At 40.3% G+C, this 17,901-nt stretch overlaps 2 protein-coding genes across 16 annotated transcripts in view; one reads left to right on the top strand and one right to left on the bottom strand.

Moving 5' to 3' along the window:
• MYCBP2 (MYC binding protein 2) overlaps positions 1 to 17,901 on the top strand; it is a 1,055,480-nt gene that overhangs the window by 503,426 nt on the left and 534,153 nt on the right. The window lies entirely within an intron of this gene.
• Positions 1 to 17,901, bottom strand: part of SCEL (sciellin) — a 110,415-nt gene that overhangs the window by 58,008 nt on the left and 34,506 nt on the right. For all 15 annotated transcript variants that reach the window (XM_050766451.1, XM_050766452.1, XM_050766455.1 and 12 more), the window contains one exon: positions 17,197 to 17,262. In XM_050766451.1, the coding sequence (XP_050622408.1) occupies positions 17,197 to 17,262 (66 nt within the window). The remainder of the gene's footprint in view (positions 1 to 17,196; positions 17,263 to 17,901) is intronic.

The raw sequence follows: 17,901 nt of genomic DNA, 5'->3' as shown, positions 1-17,901 counted from the left end.
GGTTCTTGAAAACCCTATCCTCTTTCACTATAGTTTGGACTATCCTATGTTCTTTAAATAGCTCAAAATTTTGCTAGTATATCTAGCTCTAGTCATGGCATTCAGGTCAGCAGTGCATGAGAACTGTAAATGGTCCTTGGGTATTAACATAAGCTTCTTTGGGGATTATGTCAACTATCAGGCTGCTATGGAAACAGCAAGAAAAGGCTTTAATTTCAGAGACCTCAAGGTAGCATTGATTTGAAGCTCTTAACTAAATCTGACTTAAATATTGTCAGCACAGGCCAGTTTGATGCTGACAAAGCATACATATAATCTACTGTCAGCCTAGACTTTCCAATGAAGCACCACGGCAGTCTCTGAGTTGGCAGGACTTAATGACGTAGGAACTGGAGATGGGCAATTATGTGCACATTTTGGATGGAGTCAGCACCTTACTAGGGTATGTCACTCCCATGTGTTCCCCACCACTACCACCCCAGCAGTTCTCTATTTGCCCTCAACATAAACTCTGTACCTAGTGAAAGAACCCTCTGATCCTGTGTACCCTTCTGGCTTCCGTAGCAAGGTAGGTAAGCATGTGGGTAGCAGTCAGGCTGCCTGAATTGCCAGCTGTGTGGTAATGAGTTAACTTGATTCTGTTTCTTCATCTGTAATAATCCTTCTAATAGGATTGTTGGGGTATTGTCAGGACTGAATGAAATTGTGCTTTTATTCAACAAACATTTATTGGTAGCTTTCTATGTGCAAGGCTCTCTGTGAGCTGGATAATGTCCTCATTCTCAAAGGCTTTCAATATACAAATAAATATATGTCAGAAAAAGAAAAGTGCTGTGCAAATAATAATAATAATACAGAATAAGGAGATATAGACTGATGGGGTGGGAAGACTATTTTATTTAGAATGGACTGGGAAGGCCTCTCTGTCAGGTGAAATTTGAACCAAGACCTGTAGGAAGAAATAGAGTAAGCCGTGAGGCTATCTGGAGAAAAAGCATATAAATACAGCCATCATTAGCTTAGAGATGCTATTATGTTTTAAACTGGCAGAGATCACTAAGGAAGTCAGAGTAAGTAGAGACAAAAAGACGGCCAGGGGTTGGACCTTCAGGCCCTGCAATATTTAGAAGTCAAGAATATGAGATGAAAACAGCAAAAGAATCAGAAGGAGTGGCCAAGAAGGAAACAAGAGTAATAGGAGGGCGTGGTATCCCAGAAGCCAAGAGAGAAAAGTTTCAAGGAAAGAGTAATTGGCCATTTCAAATGCTGCTGTTAATCAAATAAAAACAAGGACTGGGAAGTTACCCTGCTTTGGCCAACAGAGTGGTCTTTGGTAACCCTGATAAGAGCAGTTTTGATGGAACGATGGTGGCGGGGGAGGGGAAAAACAAAAACAAAACAAACAAACCATTATACAAGTGGATCTAGGGAAAAATGGGAAGCAAGGAGATAGAGGCATTGAGGCAGTTTGGCAGTAAAGAAGAAAGAGAGAAATAGGTAGCTACTTCGAGGTTGATGGATTGAGGAAGGTTACTACAGCATGTAGATAGGATGATGGGAATGATCCAGTGAATCACTGATGCAGGAGAGTGAGGGGAAATTACTAGACAGATGACTTTGAGAATTGATGGGACCTAAGGCACAGTGGAGGGGCCGATCTTAGATGGAAGTACAGAGGGCTCATTCATAGCAGCAAGAGGGAAAGAACTAGCTGGGTATAGCTGGGGTATGTTCATTGACTCAGAGTGGAGAAGGTTCTCTTTTGTTTACTTCTATTTTCTCAGTAAAATAGTAATCAAGATCATTGATTCAAAGTGAGGAGGTTGAGTAGGGGTTAGGGCTGTGTGAGAAAGAAAGAGGGGTAGAAAATGTGTGAAATGGTTTTCTAGGCAAGCAGAAGAGTAAGTGGACCCAGGAAATGTAATAAGATGATGACGATGATGATGATGATGATGTACCATTATATAGGGTCATTATGTGCCAGAAACTTTTCTAAGCACTTTACGTATATTAACTAATGTAATCCTCACTGCAATCCCAGACATAAGTATTATTCTTCTTCCCATTTTACAGATTAAAACACTGAAGCACAGAACATAAAGATAAATATCTCATGATGATGCAGCTCATAAGGGGCAGAGCTCGGAATCTAAACTGGAAAGTCTGGCTGCATAAACTCTCCACATGCTGTGCTGTCTCTTGAAGGATCCTTGGGCCATACCAATCGCTCAGCTGAGGTTAGTACTCATGGGCTTAAAATCACATTATTTGACATTGTTTCCTCTTGCCATATTCAACTGGTTGGGGAGGAAGAACAGAATAGACTGAGAGTTGGATTTACCATTAGCCACGTTTACAATTCAGCCAAGTGAGTGCAACAAAGAGAATGATGGCAAGGGAGTGGAAGGGGTCTGCAAGGAAGGGGTTACAAATCACGTTATTTGGCATTGTTTCCTCTTGCCATATTCAACTAGTTGGGGAAGAGGAACAGAATCGACTGAGAGTTGGATTTACCATTAGCCACATTTACAATTCAGCCAAGTGAGTGCAACAAAGAGAATGATGGCAAGGGAGTGGAAGGGGTCTGCAAGGAAGGGGTTACAAATCACGTTTTTGGCATTGTTTCCTCTTGCCATATTCAACTAGTTGGGGAGGAGGAACAGAATAGACTGAGAGTTGGATTTACCATTAGCCACATTTACAATTCAGCCAAGTGAATGCAACAAAGAGAATGATGGCAAGGGAGTGGAAGGGGTCTGCAAGGAAGGGTTACAATGGGGGCTGTGGAGTTTGAGATGGGCATAGAGGGAAATGAGAATATGAGTGGTTGGGACTGTGAAAAAACTGGTAGAATTAATGGACTGGTGATTGTGGTGGGGCTGAGGAATTCCTGGAATCAAAGGACTGAAGAGAGTGAGCTGGACAGATAGAAAGCAGGAGCCAGAGAGGGAAAGCTTTGAAGTAGAAGTCTTGTAATTTTGTAGGGTGTGTGGTTATTTACAGGGCAAGATCTATCAATGGCTGCAGTAGTGGGAAGGACAAGATCATTGGGAAGAAGGTCACAAAAGTGAGAGATCGGGGAGGGGAAGGATGCTCTGCATGGATTTTGAAATTGCCAAGCATTGTGACAAGAGGAGGGTTTGGGAAAGATGGTGAACCTGGTGCTCAAGTATTCAAAGAATGAGCATGAGGGTCTCAGAGACCTTCAGATGACTCCAGCGAAGAAGAGAAGCTCACAAGGGCATGACTTCAAAGGAGATGGAGAGTTTCAGGGAGGCGGGAGTTAAAATTAACAGGAGGTGGTGATGAGAAGAAACCAGACCCCTCCCTTCCTCCAGACCCTGTGATAGGTCAGTTCAGAGGGAAAACAGCCCTTGCTGAGAGAGAGGCTGTGGAAGCAGGGTCCTCTGGAAGAGCACAACAAAAAGGTGGGAGATCATTCAGAGGGGAGGCTGAAGAGTGGAGGATTTTGGCAATGACAAATGACATGCTCAGCAAGGTGGAGTGGAAGGGTCTGAGAGCTCAGTGTGATATTAGGTTGGGTCAGGTTCAGGGAGGTACAGAGCTCTGTGGAGATGGTCCAGGTGATAAGAAATGACCTGACTGGGGTTTCAATGAGGGACTATGGACATAGGGATGGAGGACATGATGAAATGAGTCCTAAGACCTCTCAGCAGAGCGGTAACGAGGCTGTGGGTGATGGACAGTGGAGCACCAAGCATGGTGGGTCTCTTGGCTCTCATGTTGAAGGTGACATTGAAGCCAGAAGAGGGTGTGCATGCTTGGCTTCCACACAGGAAATAGTAAGTGTCTTTTGCTGTAGTGGTTGTGGTTTTTACCCCACACGACCCCAGAGCTGCAGATGTGACAAACTCTTACCCTTACTAACACACCCCACTATATTCTGTCCCCGCTGTGGAGCACCTCCCTCTTCCCTTCCCCTGATTCTCTCCTTGCCCTTCAGACTTTGGCTTAGGAGTAACTATCTCCAGGGATATCCAAAGCCATGCTGCGTACATCCCTACATTCCCCCATAACAACCCTATTTACAGCACATACCACGCTATTCTGGATTACACATGATATTCTGTTCCCACACTGGACTGAAAGTTCCTAAAAGGACAGCTATATCCCAAGTACTAGGATTGTGTATGACATAAGAATGAAGGAGGAAGTGATTGGCTGTATTTCTTCGGCAGGAAGGAAATAGGTACCAAAGAGGGATTTGCAACTTTCAAAATCTGTGCAAGCTTAGCTTCCTCATAGGAGAAATCCACTGTCAATCCCATTACAGAACACCTACTAGGTGCCAGGTACTTGGCTGAGTCATTGTGCTGTGTGATATTTCTGGAAGAGCAATTTACATGGAAATAGTCTTCCCATCCTGGCTTAGTGGCAGATTCCACAGTATTTTGTTTGTATTGCTACCATCTTCTTTTCTCAGAGAATATGCCTGTGTTGGGTGTATGTATCAAGTGATCTTTAGTCTTTAGAGTCTTTAGTATATCTATGTGGATTCATTGGTTACATGCTTTCCTTCCAGAGGCAGAGGAAAGAGGGAAGGAGACGGTCAGTCCTGGGTAATAATGAGGCTGTACAGAACACTAGATGTCTGGGGACAGGCAGGAAAGAGGTAACAAGGTGGAAAGGAGGATTACAAAAAGTAGAAATGGGATGGTGCCAAACTTTACTTATGTTAGAGTCATGTTAATGACATACTCAATTTCTTCCATTTTAAAATGTCTAGGGCCTCAAAGAGGTGGGTAAATATGCATTGCATGGATCAGGGCAGTAAAGGTGAGTAGAAATAGATCTGAGATGGTCTGGAGAATACACAGGAAAGAGAAAGATGGATGTGCGGTTATGAAGGCCAAGAAAAGCGGAGGAGTGTGTTTATTTCCGAGGGTGATGCATTTACACCCCTGCTGGGCCAGGAGCCAGGCGATGCCATGTTGACTTCCATTTACCTCAAAGGAGCTTTCATTTGCATCACTGCAATGACAGCCACAGATGACAGAACTCAAGCCCTGGGGTGGGGCGGGCAATGAGAAGAGTCATTCATGTCGTGCCAGGAGCATGATGTGATGCCAAGCAGGGGGATTAAAATGCAAGAGTGAGGCAGGAAGCTGTGGCCAGAATATTTTGAAGAGAAGGAAACAAGAGACATTCATTGGAATGATCCTCATTGAATTCTGCTTTGAGATGCGATGTTTAAGCTCGGGTAAGTTGACCCTGGCTCTCCCCTTCGCCCATTCCCAGACACCTCAAGGCTCCTGCAGGATTTATGCCACCACACTAGTGGCTATCATGATGAGCTTTCAGGAATATAAAAGGTGGATTTCATGAGAAATATGTGAACACTTGCAGACTGTAGCTCAAAGGCCAAAGCTAAAAGAAATAACACTGTAAAGAAAGCTGTCTATATTATTTCATTTCCATATGCTGCTGCAAAGATCACATCTTTCCTCATGGCTTTTTTGCATAACATGCTTGGCTCTGTGACTTTTGTTCTAGTCTGGCTGTGTGAACATGTCTATTACTGCAGCGCAAATCTAGGTTGAACAAAGAATCATTGTCTCTAATATTTACCTGTGAATTTTGTTTTCCCTTTTCATTGTGCTTAGCCAGGGTTTCAAACTGGTCTTTCTGATGTTAAATCCTTGTTTTTTTCTCTATATCATACTGTAGACAACCAATTCTCTTCCAGGTATTTTCACTGCAAATCTATTAAAAATTGATTGATCTGAAATATTTCTTTGCCCAAGGAAGGAGCCGTTTGCTCAAAAAGCACTTACTCCACAATTGCCCAAGTTATAATGTTAGGACACATAACAGTATATGAGATGTAATTAGCCAGTCAAAGACTAGAAAACATGTAGTCCATGCCTTCGAAGAGCTTGGAGAATGCAAGGCACATGTTCAAAAGAGTGGTTACTGTAATGATGCCTCGCTTTCTAGTGGCCAGTCAGTAAACCGTAACCTAGTAATGGAGCATGCACCGGACTAGAATTCTAGAGACCTAGATTCTAGATTCTAGATTCTAGACTAGCTTTACCACCAACTTTCTCTTTGACTCTGGAAAAAGCTCTGATTCCCTCCGAAACTCTGCTTATTTGCCTATAAAAGGAAGAGATTGGCCCAGATCTGTGGATGGTAAACCACTACATGACTGAGGGAGGGTGGCGCTATTGCAAGGAATCCTCAACTCCACAAGTACCTTGACGTTCATGTACTGTGCTTTTCAAATGTATGTAGATGCTGTTGTGGTTAATAAAATTTAAATGTAAGTTGGCTCTATAAGAACATGAGTCAACTTTTATTGGTCAGTAGATACAAAGATACACAAATTCAAGTATTGATAAGTCATAGCAGCTTTTTGTCCTTAGATGTTTTCTCAAAGACATAAAAATATTCCAACTATTACCAAGTGAACTAAAAAAAAAGTTCACATTAAAAAGGAGTCTACTCAAAATGGATCACACATCTATATGTCAAACACATAACTACAAACTTTTAGAAGAAAACAGAAGAAATTTTTGTGATCGTTAGGCAAAGAGTTCTTAAACATAATACCAAAAACAATTTATTTAACAAAACTTGATAAATTGGATTTCATTAAATTAGAAAAACATGTTGGCTTTGAAAAGTGCATCGTTAAGAGAATTGAAAAACAAGTCACACACTGGAAAAAAATATTTGCTATTCACATACCTGAAAAAGGACTTCCAAGCACAATGTATTTTTTTAAAATTTCAAAACTCAACAATAAGTAAACAAATCAGCAGAAATAAAATCAGCAAAAGATTTAAGATACTTGGGCTGGGCAGTGTGGTTCACGCCTGTAATCCCAGCACTTTGGGAGGCTGAGGCAGGAGGATCATCTGAGGTCAGGAGTTCAAGACCAGCCTGGCCTACATGGTGAAACACCGTCTCTACTAAAAATACAAAAAATCAGCCAGGCATGGTGGCACACACCTGTAGTCCCAGCTACTCAGGAGGCTGAGGCATGAGAATCACTTGAACCCAGGAGACGGAGGTTGCAGTGAGCTGAGATCACACCACTGCACTCCAGCCTGGGCAACAGAGTGAGACTCCGTTTCAAAAAAAAGAAAAAATTTAACAGATACTTCACCAAGGAAGATACACAGATGACAAACACACACATGCAAACATATGAAAAGGGTGTATGTCATGGGTGATTCCATTTATATGACATTCTGCATACAGCTAAGAGAGGAGACGGAGAGATGAGAGGACAAAGACGGGCTGCCAAGTATGAAGACAGTCCCAAGCAAAATGCTGGTCCTTTCACCCCCATCCCCCACTCCCATTGTCCTCTCCCAAACCCTATGCCACAGCATGTCCCCATCACCTATACTTCATAGTCAGGCCTCCCTGCCTCCCAGTCTTCTTCCTCCAAAGCCATCTTCCACTCCCCTCCACACAATGCAAGCCTCCATTCCCTTAGGATGCTCTAATCCTGCCCAGTTTTAGCAGGAAAGAAACCTGATTTATATAATTGACACTAAGATTTGAATGACCAGAGATAGCCCCTTTAACCTGTCATGCTTCTAATTGAGGTGAAATTTACAATCTCTAGTCGATAGAACTTTCAGCAATACTACTAAATGGTGAAATAATTTTTTAAAAAAAATCAAATTATTTGTTTTTTATGATCGGAGCAAGGTGACGTTTTTGACAGAGTGCTTGACCCTAGGTATCCTGATTCTCACAGCTTCTTTCTCTATCCTACTTTTGAACCTGGAGCTTCCCTGCTTTCTCATATTTCCAGGAGCTCCTCTGCCAGGGGCAGAGGCAACAGGGGTTCCAAGAGAGGGAGGGGAGGTGGGAATCTGGGTTGGGCAAAGCAGGGATGCTTTGTACTTGTTGTTTGAAGGTATGAGTTACTTCAAACTAGTGTTAGGAAATCAGGGACTGTCTAAGTTGTTCCCCTAGGACTGAAGAAAATATAATTCATGATAAATGTTAAGACCTTCATTTACAGATTCTGAATTAGGTTTCTCCTTGTTCTGTTCAAACTACACATTTGAACATAATAAACTTAAACTCAGGCTAATATTTTAATTACTTTGAATGTTTAGAATGAGCAATCTAGGCATTCAGGTAAGATTTTTAAATTCTGTATTTTGATATTTTATTGTGTGTCATAGAATCTTAATTTCTACAAAAGAGATTCCAGTTAATATAAAGATTTTTTGTTGATATAAAAATGAGATGGATGTATTGCTTTTATTTAGCATGACATCAAACTTTGTAGAGGATTTGGTACCAATAGAGTTAAAAATGTTGCAGCATAATTAGAAAGGTTACATTTTACCATTTATAGTTACAGACAGAAAAATATAACTGTAGTGCAAGGTTGCCATGGCAACTCACTTCTCAATCAGGATATTTTTTTCCTCCTCCAAATCTACCAATCAGCTAACAGGAAGTGAAATAACCACTGAAGGAGAAGAGGTCGAAACAAATAAGGATGAGAAATTATGTAGAAAATATTTATATGGTAATTTTCCTAGATGCGCTTCTACTTTAATTTTATCAAATATTATTTCCTTTTCTATCTTTAAAAATGATTCCAGAAAAAAAAAAGCATATTCATTTCTAGTGGTGGCTTCATTATTGTTCCTAAATGAGAATAATGAATAACATTCATAAATATTCATACTGTCTGTTAAGCAAGTACTTTAGTTTGGCTTCCGTGAGGTTCTTAAATGAGCTTTACATGCTGTTTAACCACTGAATCTCCAAGTCACCTAAATACACAGTCAGAATCATTTGAATTTATCATAAACAGAATACAAAAATTTAATGGTAGGTTCTGAAATCAGAAAGAAATTCGACTTTCCAGAACTGTTATTTCTCTAGTTCCTTGTGATGAACCTGAATATTTCTCCAGATGGCTCTTATTATTCCCTCCATTGGCTCACGTCCGGCAAATGTTACCACTCTTTTAAAAGTCTCAGAGACAAGAAAGTGTTTAAGAACTTGAAAAATGAAGACATCCCCAAGTGTTTGCTGACACACTGCTTTGCCTCAGGCTTTCAGGCATATCATAAAACAAAAGAAGTGGGAAGAGGGGAACATGGCTCTGACTTTCTAGTAATTTTCTACATTGATGACACTTGCACTTTCTTTTGTACATATTCCAAATCTACGGCATATGGTCAGAGCTCAAATTACATAACAGCACAACATTAACTCTTAAAACAGAAACATGATATTCTAAAAAGGTACTTAGGCTCACCACGAATTATGAGTGGATATCTGCGCATAGGGTCTTACATTAAAAGACATTTTCCCACATAACATCAGATTTGGAATTACTGGATTTCCTGCTATCCCTAAACATAATTGATAAAGGATAAATGCAGAGAATGTTCCATGGATGGGAAGCCCATCGTTCTACGCTTACAAATACACTCACATAGACATGCCCATATACCCCGTATTCTCTGGCACTGGAACTTCGCTCCTCCTCTCCTTTCTGCCTGAAATGCCTCTATCCATACCTCCCCCTTGCATCTGGCTTACTCTTGCTCATTCTTTAAGGCTTACCTCTGGCATTGCCTCTTTTGAGCCTACTCTACTCCAGATACAATGTCTACTGCCTCCCTCTCCACACTCCACATATTTTGTGGCTACCTTGACCTTTGTGTTTATCATACTCCCAAGGACCCTCCCTTGGTGAGGGCCAGCCTTCATGTTTAACAATCCTGGCTCAAAATGACTCCCTGCTAGAAGTTGTGTTTTCTCTCTGTACTCCTTTTTGTACTCCTGGCATCTAGCAAAGTGGTTTTTTAGCACATAGCCAGAGCTCGACAATTGTTTTGGAAAGAGAAAGAGACAGAGACAGGGAGAAACAGAGAGAGGGAGAGAGAGAGGTGTTACTTAGCACATAGAATACAGCACAACTACAAAAAGACAAATAAGATAACAGGTTGAGGGAAATTCATTGTCTAGTAGATACGAAGAAATATTAAAATAATCAATCAGTCAGTATGTACTTATTGACAAACTACTATGGATAAATTTACTTGATGATTCAAAGAGTTATAAGATGATGCCATTTAGTTGATGAGTACACTGCAATAGTAAGCGATGTGTCAAAGTAATGCACAGTTAATTGCTAAATGAGAATCGAAGATAATAAGCCTTCTGAGTCCAGATGACAAAAGTCACACCTTAGGGTGTGAAAGCTTTGGAGAGGAAGTAAAATTCATGCCAGACTTTTTGAAGGATGGCTTGGTTTGAGATGGTAGAATCCATTGACCCACACTGCCTTCACCCTATCTACCTCTCATTACACCTTACCTTTACCATGCAACCTTAGTCCCCCACCACACCTGATGTATAGACACACATTAAAGTTCCACTTCCATTTTCTTCTCATTTAATATTTTCTCAACAGGTGTCTTTACTCTATAAAGATACTACATTTTTAAATCCTTGGGTTCAACCCCAAATTGGATCTTCAGAAACTGCCTTTTACCTGAGCACACTCCTTCTTCCCCTCTAGGTGTTTATCTTTGCTTGGGAATCACTGATACAAATATATCCCGCCAGTGTCCCAGACTCTACCTGCTCAACACAAAGCACAGTGTCAGCTGCTTAAGACCAATTGTGTACTCCCTATTCTGCTCCTATTTCTTCCCACATTGATTAGTGGCATTACTACGCTTAAAATCACCCTGGGCTTGAAAACCTAGCATTGTGTAATCTCTCTCCTTCCCCCAAATCCCACACCCCTATGGGGACCTGATCTCTGAGTTCCCTGCTAGAAGCTCTTCCTACAACATCAGATTTCCCAGAGAAGACTGATGTTCTTCTCATGCCCTCACAGTTGATCTTATGGTATGGTTATTTGTACATTCATACGCTCCAACTTTTGGGGCTATAAAGCTGCTGCCACTTTTCAGAGTTCTCTGCTCTGGGACTCCCATCATGATGCTGAGTGACATCACCTAGACATGAAAGCCCTTTCTCTGATCCCTCCTCTCCCTGGAGTCCCTTCACCCTCCTCCCTTGCTGGGTGATGGTCTCTTTGCAGTTGTCTTTGGAGGTTCTCATGTGGCGAGTGACTCCCTCAGAAGCAAAGCCTGTGAAAGCACCAGCCAAATTAGGCTTGTGGTATGCCTCTGCCATCTCATGGTCATATCTTTTTTCTCCATCAGCACCCTAATCCTTGGAACTCACTGCAATGATGATTAAATAAACACAGTAAGGAACACAAAGAGGTCCATGATAGCTTTGATGTTTTAAGTGTGGGTGTGGCTGAATATTCAACTTATGATAACACAAGAAAAATTTAATTTTAAAAAGTAGCATAGAATGCCTCTCAAAAGTGAATACGTCATCGTGTTTGGTTATGACAATAAGATTCTCTAAGGATAGGCTAGCGCAGGAAGAAAGGAGCTAATCTCCCCAATGTAAGTAGTTAACAGGAACTGGGGGCTGGGGAGCGAAGGTGGAAGAAAGGGGCTGTTGAGGAAAACAGCAGCAGGTGAAGGCCTGCAGAGAAATACCAGCCAACAAGAAATGCCCAATAACAGGGATGGCCAAGGAATTTATGAACAGGGATTTCCAATATTTCATTTTACGTAGTTTGGTGTAGGCTTCTGCAATATATTGCTACCACTCCCACCATCCCATGTCTTTACTAAGACTTTATCCAAGTGGCATTTGGACACATCAAGGAAACTATAGCTGGTTTAGTGTGGAAGTGAGAGAACAGGACAGAGGTAAGTCAGAAGTGAAATACTGAAGGGAAATCAGATCAAAACGTGGTGATATGGCTTGCCTCTGTGTCCGCACCCAAATCTCACCTCGAATTGTAGTACCCATGGGCCCCTGAGTCAAGGGCAGGACCAGGTGGAGGTGATTGGATTATGGGGGCAGTTTACCCCATGCTGTTCTAGTGATAGTGAGTGAGTTCTCAGGAGGTTTGATGGTTTTATAAGTGTCTGGTTTCCCCTGCTTGCTTTCATTCCATCCTGCCACCCTGTGAAGAAGGCCCCTGCTTCTCCTTTGCCTTCCTCAATGGTCATAAGTTTCCTGAGGCCTCCCCAGCAAGGTGGAACTGTGAGTCAATTAAATCTCTTTCCTTTATGAATTACCCAGTGCCAGGTATTTCTTCATAGCAGTGTTGGAACAGACTAATACACATGGCCATGCTCCTTCTCACCAGTTCTATTCAAGAGAGTATTGGAAGTTCTGACCAGGGCAATCAGGTAAGAGAAACAAATAAAGCATATTCGAATAGAAAGAGAGGAAGTCAAATTGTTTTTGTTTGCAGATGACATGATCCTATATCTAGAAAACCCCATCATCTCAGCCCAAAATCTTCTTAGGCTGATAAGCAACTTCAACAAAGTCTCAGGATACAAAATCAATGTGCAAAAATCGCTAGCATTCCTATACACCAACAACAGGCAAGCAGAGAGCCAATCATGAATGAACTCCCATTCACAATTGCTATAAAGAGAATAAAATACCTAGGAATACAGCTAACATGGGAAGTGAAGGACCTCTTCAAGGAGAACTACAAACCACTGCTCAAAGAAATCAGACAGGACACAAAAAAATGGAAAAACATTTCATGTTCATGAATAGGAAGTCTCAATATTGTGAAAATGGCCATAGTGCCCAAAGTAATTTAGAGAGTCAACGTTATTCCCATTAAACTATCATTACAGGAGAATGAGATAGGAGACCGGGTTAGGATGAAGAAGGATGGATTTCATTTTGAACACATTGAGTTTCTCATGTCTTTGAGACAGTGGGCAGTGGGCTACCCAAAGGCAACTCAGAGAAGAGATCTGGAGCAGATATAAACAAAGAAGTGGAGAGCACACAAATGGCCACTGAAACCCTGGATCTGGATGCTGCTGTTGAAAGGCAGAGCACAGAACAGGAGGAGAAGAGAAGAGGGACTTGGAGCCTTTAGGAGCATCAACATTTAATGGCTTGGTAGAAAATGATGAGGAAGCAGAGGAGACTAAGGAAGAAGGGCTGAGAAATCGAAAAAGAAAGAAAATCCAGAAGAGTGTGTTGGGGGAGTGTGCTGGTTCTCGAAACACAACAAGAGAGATTTGATAAGGGCATAAAGAGTCAGTGGTGCCCTTTGAAGGGTGACGTGGTCATACAGACTGATATGAACAATGTCATCAGTGACTTAGGGAAAGCTGTTTCCATGAACTAATGGTGATAGGAACCAGAAAATGGAGATGAAAAGCAGCATCAACTCTTCTGAGAACGTTGGCTAAGATGGAAAGAGAGGAAGGGTGTCAGCAGAGTAGGTTTGTAATATTAGGCTATCAAATTTTTAGGAGCTATATTTTTTAAGATGGAAGAGGTTTGAACATGGAAAATGGGGAAACCAGTGAAGCAGGACTTTGATCAGAGAGATAGGAGTGAGACAGAGGAATGTAACAAGGAACAACAGTTATAAAGCTAAAATTCTGATTCAGTCTTGATTAAAATGAAAATAAAACATGCTCTGATAAGAAGACTTCAAAGGATAATCTGCTTGGCATATCTTGATAATTCAAAACACTGTATTGGTTATTTCCATTCTTAGCAAGAGAAGAAAGAAGACAGAAAACATCAATATCCCAATGGTTGAAATCACAATGACCAAGAAGCAAACTTGGAAATCAACTAGAAGGGCCAAAGGTTTTATTTAAGTTAAAAATTTTACATGCCATGTCTTGCTGTCATGAATTACAGCTACTCTCTTGAACATTTACAAAAATAGGACAAGAGGCTTTCAAATATATTCAAGTCTTAACTCCAAAATTTTGTTTGATCACCCAGGTCTGAACTCTCTCATTGCATAACTAATGTATACCATACATAAAATGACACTTCTCAGAAAATTTCATTTTTTCTTTAGCTATAAAATATGATAATTTTAAAAAACTCTCTGTAAGTATAGGTATAGATGTAGATATAGGAATAGATATATTAATTATAAAGATAGACTAATATAGTTATAGGCATAGATATACATTTAAACAAAGGTATGATATTATGAGCTCTTCTGTTGATAAAAAAAAGTTTAAGGCCTTTTGGGTGTGGTTTACATTGTGCTTGTAATAGATTTTAATCAAAACACAACATAACACAAGTTTTTAATCTGAACTTGATTTCTTCCATAGTATAAATTAAGAAAGGAACAAATGAGAGATGGGATAACCCATGGTGTTAAGGGCTACAGAGAGGTCAAGGGAGGAAATTCCAGGAAAAGGACTCATTCCTGGATGACAGGGGAGTTTGATGGTCTTTTCAATTGTGCTGCACAGAAAAAGATGTATGGGAGAAAATGAAATTTCAGGGAAAGATTAGGTGGTGAAAAAAAGCTTGCAAAACTAAGAACAGAAAAAGTAAGCGTGTCAGTCTTAAGTGAAAATTCTTCTGGAGAAGATGGGAGGGGAGAGAAAAGGGGGAGAGATGAACACCAGTGTATTAGTGAAAGATAAAGGGAAATGTTTGACATTGAGCTATTAGCTAGTGTTATCAATCATAGCCCCCCATTTTTATCTGTTTTTGACCTATTTTCATTTTCTTTGGGCTCCTCTGGGAACAAAGATATCTTTGTGAAGCCTTTACTCCCTTTCATCATTTAATAATCGCTTCTATTTTTCAGCATTTACTAAAAAGGCTGTTTCTCAGCCCTGGGAATGCACTGGCATTAAAGGTGAGAAACAGAAGCTGTACTTTCAGCTCTTCCAAAGAAAAGCACTTCAGAAATCAAAGGCATTGCTATATTGTTATTATTCTCTCCTTCCCCTGAAGGCTTGGCATGACATATTTTTGATGCTCAAAGAGAAGTCTTTTCGTTTAGCCATTATATTAATAATCTGTGACTCTAAAAAAGGAATGGATATACAAATTGATCAACCTAGCCTAATAATCTCCTCTTTCCCTTAGTTCCAGAGCTATGGATCTGAGCCAAGAATCAGAAATAGGAACATTGTAACTCATTTCATCTCCCATGTAAATCACATCCAGCAATGCATAATCGTGAGGGAGGGCAGAGAGCCAAGCCCCATCAGCTCTGTGAAAACAGATCCACAACCTCAACAGGCATTGATAGCATGAGATGTTAATTCATGAATAATCCTTCCACGTTTTTACCCTGTTATATAACCAGTTGCTTTTTATAATGATATTGGAATAATGAATAATTGGAATGATGAGTTGAGGACAAAATATGAAGTTATTTTTAAAATAAGTAATAAATAGATCTAAGAAAAGTACCAGTTATTCTCTATCAAGACAAAAATGGATGAATCTTAACAATACTCAGAAAAAATAATAACTAGGAGAACTCCTAGTTAACATTTTCCCCACTTAGATAACTCCTTACATCAAAGGTATCACCCATAGGGAAGTATCTAATAACAGCCTGAGGGGAAAGAATGTTTTAAACTCCAAATGTAATTCATACATGGAAGTTCATGTAATTGGAAGTCATCTGTAGATGAGCAGGTTCTAAAATAAAACATTGTAACAGTAGGTGAATGTGACTCCAAGTTGTGACTGCTCAACATGTTATAGAAATATAATTTGATTTAGTTATAGATAGGTAGACAGATAGACAAACAGATAGAGATAGGATAGATGGATAGATAGATAGATACATAGATAGATAGATAGATAGATAGATAGATAGATAGATAGATAGATAGATAAATACATAGATACATAGATACATAGATAGATGTAATGATAGGTATAAAAAAAGTAACTCGAGCTCTTTCTATTGACAAACTAGAGTTTATTTACATCCTTATAGATCTCACTCAAATTATTTCAAAACACATGTATTTCTAAATATATCCATAACTTGGAAATGAAAGAGACATTAGAAGTCTGCACGGTAGATGAAAATTTTATAAAATAAACCAATCTAATATTAAATGAGCACATAGTTTAATAAAATTTTCTTTTCCAATAGTCAGAATTAGAAAAACTGATCCCATTGAAACATTAAAATATTCTAGAAGTTGAGACATAAAAACATCTTTGGATACCTGAAAAGTAAACTAAATAGAAGACCTGTTTTTGTTTCTGAGTTAGTGATGATATTGATTATAGAGCATGCTTCTTTAAAGACCAGAGTGTAGGTTCCATGTTTTGTTCACTGATATATCCCAAGATCCTAGAATAATATCTGGCACACAGCAGTGTTTATTAAATATTTATTACATTGAATTGGTGCTGGCATTCCTAGCATGAAAATTGTAGAATAAGGTGTCCTCCACCTGATCTATCATTTAGTTATAACTATTACTCTCAACAACAACAAAAAAAATTAGAAAATACTCATTTGTCACTTAACATTTATGAACAACTTGCCACACATAACCTCATCCAGTTCTCCAGGTTCTGCATAGCCTGGAGACAGCTGGGCACCAGGAGCCCACATCGGAACCCCTGTCTGATGCCTGACTCTGTTCTCTCCTGCTGTCACTGTTAAGGATTAAGTTGTGTCCCCTCTGCCCCCAAAATTCACATGTTGAAGTCCTAATCCACAATTCCTCAGAATGTGACCTTGCTTAGAAATAGGGTCATTGCAGATGTAATTAGTTCAGTTAGGATGAGGTCATACTGTAGTAGGATAGACATGATTAGTTGCTTCATAACAAAGGGAAATTTGGACTCAGACGTGCACACAGGGAGAAGGTCATGTGAAGATGAAGGCAGCAATCAGAACAATGCTTGTACCAACTGGGCAATGTCAATGACTATCAGGAAACCGCCAGAAGTTAGGGGAGCCCTCACAGTCCTCAGAAGGAACCAACCCTGATGAACCCTTGATTATGGACTTCTGGCCTCTAAAACTATGAGGCAATAAATTCCTGTTGTTTAAGCCACCCAGTGGCACTTTGTGGCAGTTTGCAGCACCCAGTTTGTGGCACTCATTTCTTTTGGCTGTAAGTAACCCTAGCAATCTAATGCAGCCACCTACTTACTCCTAGCAGTTTGTCAGATGTCCTACCAGGGTACTTGTAGCCCTGACCTTACTCCCACTGGACACCCTACAGTACAGAGCTGAGAGTTCACGAGATTGCCTCCAATTTATCCCAAAGCATCCACAATTATATGTTGTAGATGTCTGACATGTTCTTCCATCTAATGGCACAGCAATTACGCCCGACACCGTTCCCTTACCGTCTCCTGGCTCCTGTGCTTGAAGAGGCATTGTAACCTGGAGGGGGCGGTGGAAACCAGGACTGCCTGTTAAGAAATGACACGGTAATAAACACAATGCTTGAAAGGCTGATCCCACCCACATGTCTGAAAATAATTTGACAGTTAAAAAGACAGTGAGATTATACCAAGCCTTGGAAGTAAAATGAACACTATTTCATAAATGAAGTAGGAAGTAATTGTCCTATATTCTAGGCTATCTGTTCCTCCAAGTAAACTTCTTTTCTCATTTCCTTTGGCACTAAGTAATGTGGACGTTTCTTTTAAAAATAAATCTAAAGCAAACCTGGAAAATAATGACAATTGCTAAATCTAGATAGTAAATTCTTGTATGTTTATCATGTTATTCTCCCTATTTTTTGCATGTCTGAACTATCACAACAGAAATAACAATCTTATACTCTACTCAAAATATATATAGTTTTATTTTTATTTTTATTTTTGAGACGGAGTTTCGCTCTTGTCGCCCAGGCTGCAGTGCAGTGGCACGATCTCAGCTCACCACAACCTCCGCCTCCCGGGTTCAAGCAGTTCTCGTGCCTCAGCCTCCCAAGTAGCTGGGATTACAGGTGCCCACCACCACGCCCGGCTAATTTTGTATTTTTTAATAGAGATGGGGTTTCTCCATGTTGGTCAGACTGGTCTCAAACTCCCGCCCTCAGGTCA

Source organism: Macaca thibetana, chromosome 17 (assembly GCF_024542745.1).
Source record: "Macaca thibetana thibetana isolate TM-01 chromosome 17, ASM2454274v1, whole genome shotgun sequence".
In the NCBI taxonomy this organism is placed as follows: domain Eukaryota; kingdom Metazoa; phylum Chordata; class Mammalia; order Primates; family Cercopithecidae; genus Macaca; species Macaca thibetana.
The sequence above is the reverse complement of the archived record's forward strand: the minus strand, read 5'-3'. Positions and strand labels throughout refer to the sequence as shown.